The sequence below is a fragment of the Staurois parvus genome, unplaced genomic scaffold (genome assembly GCF_062004578.1).
Source record: "Staurois parvus isolate SC_StPar_1 unplaced genomic scaffold, SC_StPar_1.0 ptg000549l, whole genome shotgun sequence".
NCBI classification, from domain to species: Eukaryota; Metazoa; Chordata; class Amphibia; order Anura; family Ranidae; genus Staurois; species Staurois parvus.
In genome coordinates this window covers 3,843,436-3,858,585 of record NW_028318345.1, presented here as the reverse complement: position 1 = coordinate 3,858,585, position 15,150 = coordinate 3,843,436, and the positions used below count along the sequence as shown (strand labels likewise).

Here is a 15,150-nt window from a genome sequence, read left to right as displayed (position 1 = left end):
ATCCAGCCCAACTAACAGAACACAGAGAAGTTCTGATTTCCACACTGTCAGAATTCGGATGGGTGATAAATCAAACAAAAATGGAACAAACTGTACCTATCCCAGCCCATACGTTTGTCAAGTTTAATGCACAGGGGATTAGGGTGGTGGATGAAGAGAGAAATGCTTACAAGACCGCATCCATTGCGATATCTCTCCTGGCCATAGTTTCCACAGATGCCAGTGCAATCGGCTGGGGTGCACACTGTGACCAGGTGTCAGTTTAAGGAAGATGGGATTTTCACGCAACAAGAATCATCTCAAATATTCTGGAATTTCGAGCAGCTTTTCTTGCTCTGATAGCCCTGGAGTTTCAACTCAAATGCAAGCCATTCCTTCTCCGAATGGACAGCAGTTACATACATCCAGTGTCAGGGGGGAACCGCAGCAGTTCCTTATTGGGAGAAGTGGAACCTATCATCCTTTGGGCAGGAAGGAATTTAATGGATTTAACCGCAGTCTATCAGCCAGGCCACCTAAATACAAAGGCGGACCCTTTGTCCTGAAAGTTTGTGGACACCAGTGAATGGTCTCTGCATCCCAAAATATTTGATTTGATTGTGAATCAATGGGGTCTTCCCGATCTGGATCTCTTTGCCACGGCAGACAACTCCAAGGTGCCGAGGTTCATTTCATGCCTGCCTAACCCCCAGGCAGAAGCAATAGATGCTCTCTCGAGTCTGTGAGAACCTGGCTTCCCCCCCCCCCCAGCCTCTTATCTCGAAGTTCCTTTTGAGACTTCTGATGGAAGTCACAACAGTGATATCAGTCCTACCGTACTGGCCGAAACGTCCATGGTTTCCTGTAGGGGTGACTCTCAGTGTTCGCTCACCAATAAAAATCCCACTCATACCTTTTCTTCTGTGTCAGGATCAACAGACACATCCAAATCCTCACAAATTGAATCTTCACATATGGTTATTGAAATGCAGAGGTTCCAGGCCCTAGCATGTTCTTCGGAGGTTATTTCAACTCTACTCAAAGCCAGAAAACCCTCTATAATTAATATGTATGACAAGGTTTGGAACAAGTTTAAAGCCTTTTCAGCTAGCAGAAACTTCAATCCATATCTGCCCTCCACTTGTCAGATTTTTAGACAACAGACAAGATTCGCTTGTGGTCCAATTCTTCAAAGGCGTTGAGAAGCTATGTCCACCCATCAAAAGAGCCTTTCCCACCTGGGATCTGTCTGTAGTTCTAGAGGCTTTATCCAGCCAACCCTTTTCTCCATCTGAATCAGCCTCTTTGAGGAATCTGACTCTAAAAATGGCCTTTCTAATAGCAGTATCTGAGTGACAGAACTTCAAGCCCTAGGGGCGGAAGGGGACCACATTACTTTCTACCCAGACAGAGTGGAACTCAGAACACTGCGTGGATTCATTCCAAAGGTCTCTTCATTTTGCAATCTTTCAGAACCATGGGCATTTGCCAACCTTTTCAGACCCGGAATCGGGTACCCTCCATGAGCTCAACATTGCCAGTGTGTTAAGGTGTTATCATCAGTCTACAGCACCTTTCACGGATTCGTCTAATCTATTTGTCATCCCTTGGGGAAAAAACAAGGATAAGGAGGCTTTCATCAAGAACTATTGCTTCATGGATAGTCAAGTTAATTCATAAGGCGTACAGGGCCGGGGTTTGGAACCCCCCACCTCAATTAGGGTGCATTTGACCAGGTCTGTCTCTGCTTCATGGGCAGCCTGGGCAAATGTATCCATCAAGACCATCTGCAGAGCAGCTACGTGGTCATCCCAACACACATTTATGAGGCACTACAGAGTGAACCCAGGGGCTCTCTCATCTCTGGAGTTCGACAGACAAGCTATCAGGGCGGCCGTTGCCTGTTCAAAATTATAATCTTCCTACCTTTTGAATAAAACTTTTTTCTAAGCATGATCCCACCCATTTTATCTAGCTATTTATCACAGGTATGCTGCCATGGAGGCACCAGAAAAACAGAAAATTGTACCATACTTACCATAATTTTCCTTTCCTGGAGCCTATCCATGGCAGCATACAATCCCGCCCTCGATATTCTATATTACAGAGAATGCTGGGGGTACCTTAATCCTTTCTTTTTATATATTCACTGGTCCTGAGGGAGGAGTCTAAGGCAGAGCTTATCACAGGTATGCTGCCATGGATAGGCACCAGTAAAGGAAAATTACGGTAAGTATGGTACAATTTTCTGGGGTTTTTTTCACTTTGGATAAAGTAAGGGAGAGTTATAACCCCTGTTATTTTGTTTTGCTATCTGTGTCCCATAGGGGAGATTTCCCTTCACTTCCTATCCCATAGTGAAAACAGGAAGTGAAAAGTTAGGGAATCCCAGTGCGTTACCAGAACTAGTGCCCCTATTGGAAGATTTACCTTCTATTGTTCTGGTGTCAGCCCAAAATTTGGGATTTTGTTTTACTTTAAAGCCTAATGCACATTGCTAGTTTTTTCCTTTTTCGTTCAACCCAGCGGGCTGATAGAAAAAAAAACAAATTGATAGCTCAGGAGGAGCTGCTGTACTAACTATCTAATGTTAGTACATCAATCTCCCCCCCCCCCCCGTTGTGCTATCGTGTTCTGACAGGGGGGGTAGCAGACCTTTTTCGGTCATGCCCCTTTGATAGAAGCCGGCTGGCTTTTGTTGGACCCGCTGCCATACACATGGGCCAAATGTCAGCCAGTTTCTATTGAAGTGGCTGATGCCGCCTTACATTCAGCCTGTGTTTACTAGGCTTAACTTTCAATGATAATGGTAAACAGGACAAATAGAGAGAGATTCTCACTAATGGGGTACAGACATCAATAAAAACTGACAGGTGTTCTAATCCCTCTCCGCTCTATCCAAAACTACAAAAAAAAACATTTTGCCTTTAGTGACACTTTAAGCACTGAGCCACATTACAATGTAAGGTCTAATGAAAATAATTTAAAAAACTGATCATGTGAAAGCAGTGATATTCAATACGTTTTATTTATACATGATTTATTATTATAATAACATTAGGACACAGTACAATATAAGGCAAAGTTACTGGCCACAGATAACAGTATTCAGATTATATTTAAGAATAGAACAGTGCAATTATTTAAGGAGTCTGATTGCATATAGTGGCAATGGTATCTTTGAATGCTATCAAATACCCAGGTAGTACAAAGCAAAAAGAAGGGAGGGTGTACCACTGAGCTGGACCATAATGAGTTACAATGTTATGTTTTAGACAAGTGGGTAAGGCAGAAATAGAGAGGAGGAAAATTACTGTGGTAGGAAAAGGTAGCATTTAAAGGGTATGGGTTGGGGGCAATTCTAATGCTGGACTAGAGTATGAGGAGAGGATTAAAGAGGAGTAAAGAGGAAGGGAGGAGACCAATGAGTGTTAGAGAATTGAAGAGTAATAAGGGAAGGATAGGCCAGACATAGGGTAGCTGGGAAACCCACCTGAGGCAGGAGAAAAGGTAAAGAGATGGGAATATAGAAGAGCTAAAAAGTGGTGGTAGTGGGGAGTAAGCAAGTGTATGTATGCCCACATCATCTAATTTTCAGAAAAATATAGCTGATAATTATATGAAATCATAATATGAGAGAAAATATAGGGAAAATGTGTGTAGCCTGGAAGAATACTTGTGACATTCATCCTCCAAATGTTTTACAAATAGAGCCCTAAGCATTGGTCAGAAAAGGAACCACGCATCTTCCAGCCACATAAACAGCCTTGATGTTCCTGTCATCACCTGGAAAAAACAAACTTGGATGATGATACTTGTTAATGAAAAGCTTAAGAGAGATCATACCCCTTTCTCATATATATATTAGCAGATTAAGATTGGATGCTGCACAAGTGTAGCTTTGCCACAATAAGCTTGCGTAACATTCTTTCCTTCCACCACCTTTTTTGAGTCATCTCAAGCAGCCCCAAGAAATACCCAAGACTTCCAGGCATGTAGAAACACCTGATACTCCCTTGTGATTCTCATAAATCAGCACTCTGAATGACCGACCAATTCCAGTCTTAAACCTTTCTAAGTTTTTACTTTTTCTGGATGTGGAGATCTACACAGGAGTATCTGGGTTTGTGGCAGCAGGGGATCATATGGAAGATGTATACAGCACCTGCTATCAACTTAACCTCTTACTTTACCTACTGAGGGTAAAGTACTAAATTCACTTTAAACTGCCTCCAACCTTCTTCTGTGCTGTACAGTTTCAGTACTTCTATATAGGGTACTTGAGATTAGCTTTACTTCCTATTAATTTAACATTTAAGAATAAATGATTGCATTTTCAGTAAGTATTAATTTTGTGCTATGAAAACTAAGATGCTGATTTATCATGGAAAGCAGATATTGCTATCCGCTCTCACTTTTACACCACAGCATTGTGGACCATTCATAAAAAGCAGGCCACATTCTGAAATGGAGTTCTATCTGCCTACTGCAGCAAAGAGAAAGGGACCTCTGGAATTGGAGGACAGTCGGTCATGTGACTTTAACTGGTTTGGTGATCAGGATCCTCTCCCGGGAACCCTATTCACAACCCTATTCATTTCTGTTGCTCTCCGATGCTTTGGACTCCCAAATCCAATCGGACAATGCACATTTGTAAAGCTCATTGCTGTACTTTATAAATGTGTGTAGCTCTTTTGTTTCATTTGTTTTTTTTTAATGCAGTATGACCATATCTGTATTGTTTAAATGTATCTGTAAGTTCAAAAAATATTCCAAGTTTTGGCTGGATGCAAGTGGCCTAGCAGGAATTTTATATTACTCAGGTTATTCAGTTTTAAGAACTCTACCTTAATTCCCTGCCATCATTTTGAAGGCGTCTTAATCTGGGTACACACTATGAGGAGTTCACTGTACCAACTATGCAATGATCTACCTGCTGAGGATTTGTGTTCTGGGGGACTGCCCGCCCCACCACAACACACTGGTCAGCGCTCGCAGCCATTGGCTGTGAACGCTGACTGAATGCTGATCAGCAGATTTTTTTCCGGCATGCCTGTTCTACAGAAGATGGATGTTTGGGTGGCTTCTGTCGGACAGGCTGCTGTACACACGATTCAAATGTTGGCCGGTTTCTGTTGAACCACCCGTGTGTGTACTAGGCAATACTTTCTCTGCTCAGCTACTTTCTCAGCCAATATTTATTCACTAAATTTACATTACAACGTAAGTAACAATATAGGTGAGACAATGGCTTGGTTGTACGATTGATGCAGAAGTTACGAGATGCTGGCACTGAATTCCATGAGAAATATAAGTTACAGGGATGTTGAATTTATATCGCCCGACGCCCAGGACGTCTAGTTCCGGGCGCCGGGCAGGTAATTTTTTTCCCCACCTTTAGCCCTGCTGCAGGCAAGCAGCAGGGCTCACCTGTCAGGTGGAAGCATTCGGTTTGCTTCCACAGAGTGCCAGCGTCCGCCCCCTTTGTGTGAACCTGCCCCTGCCCACTGTCTCCCGGGCTCCGCTTGCCCATCTGCGGGCCCAGGACTGGATCACCAGTGTGGGCTAGAAGGCAGGGAAGAGAGCGGACACGTCCATTCCCCTCCCCTTCTTGTCCTGGCCCAGAAGTGACGTTATGATGTCACGTCCGGGTCCCCATTGAAAGATTTCCTGGCCATCAAGGCTGGGAAAAAATGTAATGCAGTGCGATGTGAACTGTATTATATTCAGGAGAGACATGCACGGTCTTTTAGACCTTAGATGTCTCAGTAAAGAGAATCTGTCACCAAAAGTCATCACATAGGGGACTTTGTCCCCTATGTGATGAGAAAAAAAAAATTTTTATTGTAAAAAAATAAAAGTTACACCGAAGTACATAACATCCCCCCCCCCCCAAAAGATAGAGGCCACCCCCACATATACGCACCTACAAATGTAAATACACACACTGTACACACTGAGGGGGGGCAAATAAGCGGAGCTTCCACTTTTGAGTGGAACTCTACTTTAAGTCGCCATAAAGCCTCTTTTGTGTTTAAAAGCCCCAGATATTCCTAACATCAAATACAGTTTTGGTTAAAAAAAAAATTTTTTTATCTGGACAAGTACCGGTAGATTGTCATGAGAGCAAGTAGATTGAGGCACCAATTTAGTCCCTGGACAAGTAGTTTTTAAAAAAAAATTCCACACCCCTGTAAGATGCAAGCGATTTAACCCATCCCAAACTGTCCAAGAAAACAAAAAAGAAAAAGTCCCATGGCATGATTAAAGAGTAAGCTGACCTAATAAACCACTATATTTGTCTTAACACAGAAATTTTAAGTGCTTTATTTTTCCTGACAGCTGATGGACCAAGTTGTGTCTTGCTGCCCCCTAGCCATTTTAATATGAACCATGATCTTCTCCATGGCTGGCTGTGTAAAACAACTTGGCTTGGCCACACATCCTATGCTGTTGGTGGACATAATCTAGGGTTATATACTCTGGCTATCCCCTCCAATAAAACCTCTGCCTACTTATTGGTGCAGTGCTGTTGTAATACATGCCCACAGATCAGCAATTTTTGGAATTGTGATACTGAATTGCACAATGTGACAGTAACTTTGAGAATGTAATTAAATCAGTAAAAAAAACTTCAAAGTCCAACTCTGGGATAAATTAAAAGTCCCCTTGGAGGTATAAAACAAAGTTCTGGTTGCAAAATGAATTTCCAATCCAGGGTCCTCAGGGGACTGTCCTATAATCTTTGCTTATTTAAGGTAGCACAGAGTTCAGCTTTACCTATTAATGAGACATTTACTAGAAAACTGTGTTGTAAAATCAGTTAGGACTTTTATCAATGTGAGTACATTTGTTCTACCATTGATTTAGTGAAAAAGAGATTGAGTTATGAGCAGTCTGGAAATAGTTGTAGCTGAGGAAATTAATCCTATCTGTGACTGCTGTAACCTGCTGACTTGCATCTCCTCTGAACCCTGACATTTGACACCCTGACTGTAATAGAGAGAGACAATCAGAACAGCCATTAAAGGAGCCAATGACAGGGACTTTCTCAAGCAGGAGGTGCAGCAGCAAAGCATTGTGGAATATGCAGTCTTGAACAGAAACGGCCTGATAGGCTTATATGAGGAATGGAACTACAGAGACCAGCATGCTTAGTGAGAGCACAGTGAAGGACTCCATCTTGTTTTCCCTGAGGGGAGGCAGTCTGCATGTAGCAGGGAGGCAGTCTGCATGTGGCAAAGAAGTTCTTAGGGTCCATTCACTGCATGTTTAGTTATCTGCATCAGTCAGGGGAACATCCATACTGAGAGGTGGGCCTACAGTACAGTTCCTACACCGACAGTGTGGAGCACTCATCGTGAGGTGACCAGAGGAGCCTGTCGTTTCCAGGACGATCGTTTGGGCCTTAGTCACAGGATCTGGTGAGGGGGATTTTGCCCACTGGCAGATGACAGGAACACTGCACACAGACAGAGACATTACACTTTGCCCATACTCACCAGGCACTGGGTTGTGTAGATGGCCCTGCTAAACAGACACAGTATTTGCTATGCTACAGTGAGGAACAGAAGTATTTGAACACCCTGCGATTTTGTAAGTTCTCCCACTTAGAAATCATGGAGGGGTCTGAAATTCACATTGTAGATGCATTCCCACTCTCAGATACAGAATTTAAAAAAAAAATCAGGAAATCACATTGTATGATTTTTAAAGAATTTATTTGTTTTGCACTGCTGAACATAAATATTTGAACACCTGAGAAAATCAGTGTTAATATTTGGTACAGAAGCCTTTGTTTGCAATTACAGAGGTCAAACGTTTCCTGTAGTTCTTGACCAGGTTTGCACACTGCAACAGGGATTTTGGCCCACTCCTCCACACAGATCTCCTCTAGATCTGTCAGGTTTCGGGGCTGTCGCTGAGCAACACGGAGTTTCAGCTCCCTCCAAAGATGTTCTATTGGATTTAGGTCTGGAGACTGGCTAGGCCACTACAGAACCTTGATATGCTTTTTACGGAGCCACTCCTTGGTTATCCTGGCTGTGTGCTTCAGGTCGTTGTCATGTTGGAAGACCCAGCCATGACCCATCTTCAATGCTCTGACTGAGGGAAGGGGGTTGTTGCTCAAAATCTTACAATAAATGGCCCCATTTATCCTCTCCTTAATACAGTGGAGTCGTCCTGTCCCCTTCGCAGCAAAGCACCCCCAAAGCATGATGTTACCACCCCCATGCTTCACAGTAGGGATGGTGTTCTTGGGATGCAACTCATCCTTCTTTTTCCTCCAAACACGACGAGTGAAGTTTAGACCAAAAAGTTCTACTTTGGTCTCATCTGACCGCATGACTTTCTCCCATGCCTCCTCTGGATCATCCAGATGGTCATTGGCAAACTTCAGATGGGCCTGGACATGTGATGACTTGAGCATGGGAACCTTCCGTGCAATGCATGATTTGAAACCATGACGGCATAGTGTTCTACCGACAGTGACCTTTGAAACTGTGGTCCCAGCTCTCTTCATGTCATTGACCAGCTCCTCCCTTGTAGTTCTGGGCTGATTCCTCACCTTTCTTATCATCAGTGATACCCCACGAGGTGAGATCTTGCATGGAGCCCCAGTCCGAGGGAGACTGACAGTCGTCTTTAGCCTCTTCCATTTTCTAACAATTGCTCCAACAGTTGATCTATTTTCACCAAGCTGCTTGGCAATTGCCCCATAGCCCTGTCCAGCCTTGTGGAGGTTTTAAATTCTGTCTCTCAGAGTGGGAATGCACCTTCAATGTGAATTTCAGACCCCTCCGTGATTTCTAAGTGGGAGAACTTACAAAATCGCAGGGTGTTCAAATACTTTTGTTCCTCACTGTATATAAATACTGCCACGGGATTACAATTATACTTTACCATAGGAGTTTAAGTGCACCAACGAAAGTGGCTAGCTGAAGATCCCAAGATTCATCCTGTTACCAAGAGACTGAAGTTACTGGTGCCATACGGGGACGCGCATGCGTATTCAGGCCTCTATATATATATATATATATATATATATATATATATATATATATATATACACAGTGAAGGAAATAAGTATTTGATCCCCTGCTGATTTTGAATGTTTGCCCACTCACAAACAACTGATCAGTATAAAAATCGAATGGTAGGTGTATTGTAACACTGAGAGACAAAATAGCAACACAAAATTAAAAAGAAATGCATGTCTAACAAATTATGCATTGATTTGCATGTTCATGAGGGAAATAAGTATTTGATCCCCTTCACAAAACATGTCTTAGTACTTGGTGACAAATCCCTTGTTGGCAGTCAAAGAGGTCAGACATTTCCTGTAGTTGGCCACCAGGTTTGCACACAGGAGGGATTTTGGCCCACTCCTCCTAGCAGATCCTGTCCAAGTCATTAAGGTTTGGTGGCTGACTTTTGGCAACTCGAACTTTCAGCTCCCTCCACAGACTTTCAATCGGATTAAGGTCTGGAGACTGGCTAGGCCAGAACAGCAACAAAAAATTCAAAAGAAATGCATGTCTAAGAAATTATGCACTGATTTGCATGTTCATGAGGGAAATAAGTTTTTGATCCCCTATCATTCAGCAGGATTTCTGGCTCCCAAGTGTCTTTCATACAGGTAACAAGCTGAGATCAGAAGCAGTCTCTTAAAGGGAGTGCTGCTAATCTCATTCTGTTACCTGTATAAAAGACACCTGTCCACAGGAACAATCAAACAATCAGATTCCAAACTCTCCACCATGGTAAAGACCAAAGAGCTGTCCAAGGATGTCAGGGACAAGATTGTAGACCTACACAAGGCTGGAATGGGCTACCAAACTATCGCCAAGCAGCTTGGTGAGAAGGTGACAACAGTTGGTGCAATAATTCGCAAATGGAAGAAACACAAAACAATTGTCAGTCTCCCTAGCTCTGGTGCGCCATGCAAGATCTCACCTCGTGGAGTGTCAATGATCATGAGAACAGAGAGGAATCATCCCAGAACTACACGTGAAGATCTTGTCAATGATCTTCAGGCAGCTGGGACCACAGTCACCAAGAAAACAATTGGTAACAGACTACACTGACAAGGATTGAAATCCTTCAGTGCCCGCAAGGTCCCTCTGCTCAAGAAAACACATGTCCAGGCCCGTCTGAAGTTTGCGACTGAACATCTGAATGATGCAGAGGACTGGTTGAAAGTGTTGTGGTCAGATGAGACCAACATCGAGCTCTTTGGCATCAAGTCAACTTGCTGTGTTTGGAGGAGGAGGAATGCTGCCTATGACCCCAAAAACACCATCCCAACTGTCAAACATGGTGGTGGAAACATTCTGCTTTGGGGGTGTTTTTCTGCTAAGGTGACAGGACAACTGCACCGCATCAAAGAGATGATGGATGGGGCAATGTACTGTCAAATCTTGGGTGAGAACCTTCTTCCCTCAGCCAGGGCATTGAAAATGGGTCGTGGATGGGTATTCCAGCATGACAATGACCCAAAACACACGGCCAAGGCAACAAAGGAGTGGCTCAAGAAGAAGAAAATTAAGGTCCTGGAGTGGCCAAGCCAGGCTCCAGACCTTAATCCGACTGAAAATCTGTGGAGGGAGCTGAAAGTTCGAGTTGCCAAATGTCAGCCACCAAACCTTAATGACTTGGAGAGGATCTACCAAGAGGAGTGGGCCAAAATCCCTCCTGAGATGTGTGCAAACCTGTAGCCAACTACAGGAAACGTCTGACTTCTGTGATTGCCACCAAGGGATTTGCCACCAAGTACTAAGTCATGTTTTGTGAAGGGGATCAAATACTTATTTCCCTCATGAACATGCAAATCAGTGCACAATTTGTTAGACATTCATTTCTTTTGAATTTTTTGTTGCTATTCTCTCTCCCATTCAATTTTTATACTGATCATTTGTTTGTGAGTGGGCAAACATTCAAAATCAGCAGGGGATCAAATACTTTTTTCCTTCGCTGTACATAGTGTGTGAGGGAATAGCTTTACCTTGGAAAGTAGCTATTAAGCATCAGTTGGGTACAGTGTCTGCCTATTGGGCTTGTGGTGTCAGGGGTTAGAAGGAAGAAGTCTGACACAACAGAGAGTCATTCTTCTGCTCTCCTCCTGCTTGGACATCATAGAGCCGAATTTATGTAAAGGGCTTTAGACCCACTTTGAGGTTGCCATTTAAGTGTTTGCCTCTGCTCTTGGGGTTATTCACGGTTGGAATCCCCTGAAAGCAGCCTGAGTGTAAAAGTGAGCTATATTGCTTTCGGTCACAGTATTTGTTGTTCTCTTGATTCACCTAACGTATACCTGTTGTTAATGTTTATTGCTTTCCATAGAGGTCTTACAGTAAAGCTGATCTCTGTGTTTTATTATAAAGTGTGTGCTTTTCATTGGTCCTTTCACTTACACTATTGCCAGGTGTGTCAGCTGGGGCTGAGACAGTTCTTGGGGTTGAGAGGCAGAGTGGCGGAGTGTACAAACTTAAGCAGCCCCTGCGGGGGTATCGCTTCATAGTATAGCTTTTTTATATTACTATTCTGCTTTAGTCTTTTTTTCTTTAAACACAAAGCATCTAATGTTGCTAAGACACCATATTTGCAAAAAAAACCTGAGCCATAAATAATACAGTTATTTAAATGATGCATACAATTATCTAGCATTGCAATACATACCTAGATAGAGGAATCTCTGGATCATTTCCTTAAAAAAAAAGAAATAAATTAACTAGAAAGTGTATTTGTATTCTTTAAATATATTAATTCAAGGCAAACAGCTGATATATTGTTGAAAAGCATGCAAGAGAACAGCCAGAATAACCTGCCTGAAGATTTGTATTTTTTTTCAGCTAGTCTTGTTGATCTAATAAGATACCTACCCACCTATGGCCAACTAGTGCTAGGGCTACATTGAGGAACACATTCTTCGCTAATGAGAGTTATAACTACCCGTTGGCAGTAGCTTAATTTGCAACACACAGACATTCATGTGCTGCTAAGAATATAAGTAGTAGCTAAATATCAGTACAAAGAGATAATCATCAATGTATTCCTAGCTTTAGAGCTGTGGAACTCTTGCTGCAGTGCATACAGGCTCCTTATGAGCCCCACTTAAAAGGTATAATAATATATGCTTTTGCCAATATGTATGCAGAATCAACAGCCAACTGGATACTCAGAACACTATATAGAAAAGCACAATGTCAGATAATATGAGGCAATGTTTCCCCACAGTAATCTTTAAAGTCCACAAAAAAAGTCATTCCAGACTTCCAAGCACATAAGAAGAGCAATTAGCTTCCAGGTAATTGGTGACAATATACTTAACCAGTTAAGGGCCTTGGATGTATCTCATATGTCCTGACTTTGAAAGGGACAAAACAACCAGACTACCCCCTCCCTGTGATTTCCAGACTCTCCCAATCCCCCCAGGAGCCTAGAACCATACTAAGCTATGTAAGGGTGGTTAGGGGAGGGACATTGAGGAACATCCATTCTTCAATGTCCTCTGCAGAGTGTAAACCCAGATGTGCTCATCTCAGAGTACTTCTGGGTTTAGAGCAGTCACAATTTAAGCTGCAAAGCAGGTAAACAGTGGATCAAGTACAGTCTGTGTTTTATTGGCTCAAGAAGAGGGCAAAAATGACATCAAGGGTCAAACAGACCTCTCCATAAACAGTACCTGTCACCTGCCAAGTGCTATGACATAGGGAGTTTATTAGAGCAGTAAAGGTAAGTGAAAAAAAGTATTAATTTGATTAAAAAAATGAAAATAAAAAAATTAAAAAGCACTTCTGTCTTCTACTGCACACACAGTCAAACACTCATATACATGAACAATATTGGGTATGGTTGCATGCCAGAGTGAGAGAAATAATGCAACATGCTCTGTGATTGGAAAAGATGTGGGTGATTGTTACAATCTTCCTCCTCCAATCACAGATGTCTATACATTAATTGAAAAGAATGCATGGCTTTTTATGAATGAACAAGGTGCCAAGCAAAAGACCCTCAGTGATCAGTATACTGAGTGTACTGCAACGGGAACTAGAAATCTCAGCATCAGATTATTATTATTATTATACAGTATTTATAAAGCGCCAATAGTTCGCTCAGCGCTGTACATTACAAAGGGGGACAGAACATGTGACAGAACAATAACAATACAATGCAAAACATGAGGGGATTGAGGGCCCTGCTCTTTCGAGCTTACAATCTAGGGGGGAGGAAATGGTGGCACAGGAGGAGATAGCTGTGGGGGATGGAGTGGTAGGAAGAGTGGAGGAGGTCGGCAAGTTAGCAGGGGGTGGGGTAGGCTTCCCTAAAGAGATGGGTTTTCAGGGTGCGCCTAAAGGAGAGGAGAGTAGGTGATAATCTGATGGGTTGGGGCAGGGAGTTCCAGAGGATGGGTGACACCCTGGAGAAGTCCTGGAGGCGGGCATGGGAGGAGGAGACCAGGGAACTAGAGAGAAGGAGGTCTTGTGAGGAGCGGAGTGTGCGTGCTGGGTGGTACTTGGATATTAGGTCAGTGATGTAGTTCGGGGCAGTGTGGTGGACGGCTTTGTATGTCAGTGTTAGGATTTTGAATTTGATCCATTGCGCAATCGGAAGCCAGTGGAGGGATTGGCAGAGGGGGGTGGCGGAGATGGAACGGTTGGAAAGGTGAATGAGTCTGGCTGCCGTATTCAGGATCGACTGAAGCGGGGATACCCAGCGGCGAGTCAGGCCAGTAAGGAGGGAGTTGCAGTAATTGAGTCGTGATATGATGAGGGAGTGGATGAGCTGTTTAGTGGTTTCTGGGGTTAGGAACGTGCGGATTTTGGCGATGTTGCGGAGGTGGAGTCTGCACGAGCTTGTTAAAGATTGGACTTGGGGCTGGAAGGATAGGTTGGAGTCCAGAATGACACCAAGTACTCTGGCCTGCGGGGTGGGTTTGATGGTGGCGTTGTTGGACATGATCGAGAAGTCAATGGGGGGTGGTGTGCGGGCTGGGGGGAACACAAGAAACTCGGTCTTGGAGAGGTTCAGTTTAAGGAAGTGGAGCGACATCCAGTCAGATATGTCGCTCAGTAGGTGTGTGATTTGGGCAGAGACTGAGGGGGTGAGGTGGGGGGTTGAGAGATAGATTTGTGTGTCGTCGGCATATAGGTGGTAGTTGAAGCCGTGAGAGTGTATGAGTTGGCCAAGGGAGGAGGTGTAGATAGAGAAGAGAAGGGGCCTGAGGACAGAGCCTTGAGGGACCCCAACAGAGAGGGGGAGTGAGGGGGAGGTGGTAGCATTATAGGTAACGCTGAAAGAGCATTGTGACAGGTAGGATGAGAGCCAGGAGAGAGCAGAATCTCTGAGGCCGAGGGAGTGTAGTTTTTTGAGGAGGAGGGGGTGGTCGACTGTGTCGAAGGCCGCAGAGAGGTCAAGGAGTAGGAGCACTGAATAGTGGCCATTAGCTTTGGCGTTTAACAGGTCATTGGAGAGTTTGAGTAAGGCAGTTTCGGTGGAGTGTAGGGGACGGAAGCCGGACTGTAGGGGGTCGAGGAGGTTGTTGTCATTGAGGTGAGAGCATAGGCAGGTGTAGACTAGGCGCTCGAGGAGTTTGGATGTAAATGGGAGCAGGGAAATGGGTCTGAGGTTGTTTGGGTCATTGGGGTCCAGGGAGGGCTTTTTAAGTATGGGGGTGATGTGTGCATGTTTCAGAGGGGAGGGGAAAGTGCCGGAGGAGAGGGAGAAATTAAAGATGTGGGTGAGGGAGCGTAGGATGGAGGGGGAGGGAGGTCGTAGGAGTTGTGAGGGGATAGGGTCGAGGGGGCAGGTGGTGAAATGGGCATCAGAGAGGATCTTGGAGACTTCCTCAATGGTAGTAAGATCAAAGGTGTGAAGTGTTGGGGGGGCTTCAGTATGAGGAATGAAAGGTGGGGTGGAAGTGGAGGTCAGAGCAGTGTGTGGGGCTGTGGGAGAGGGGTGATGAGGGGGTAGCTGAGTGAGGGGGAACAGGGTTGGAGGGAGTTTGAGCAGCGACGAAGTCCCTGCGGGTTATGTCGAGGGAGAGGGGGGATGAGGGGGTAGCTGTGTGAGAGGGGACAGGTTGAGAGGGCGTGTGAGTTGCGGCAATGTCCTTGCGAATTCAGTGCTGACAGGAGGCTGCAGCCTGAGTAAAAGTAAGATATATAACAA

The 15,150-nt window shown here is 44.2% G+C and overlaps 1 protein-coding gene across 2 annotated transcripts in view; it reads right to left on the bottom strand.

Annotated features, from left to right (window-relative positions):
- Positions 1-2,988: 2,988 nt before the first annotated feature.
- Positions 2,989-15,150, bottom strand: part of GDA (guanine deaminase) — a 100,557-nt gene continuing 88,395 nt past the window's right edge. For both annotated transcript variants that reach the window (XM_089691068.1, XM_089691069.1), the window contains 2 exons: positions 11,659-11,686; positions 2,989-3,765 (listed from right to left, as the gene is read on the bottom strand). In XM_089691068.1, the coding sequence (XP_089547194.1) occupies positions 3,695-3,765; positions 11,659-11,686 (99 nt within the window). In that variant the 3' untranslated portion in view covers positions 2,989-3,694. The remainder of the gene's footprint in view (positions 3,766-11,658; positions 11,687-15,150) is intronic.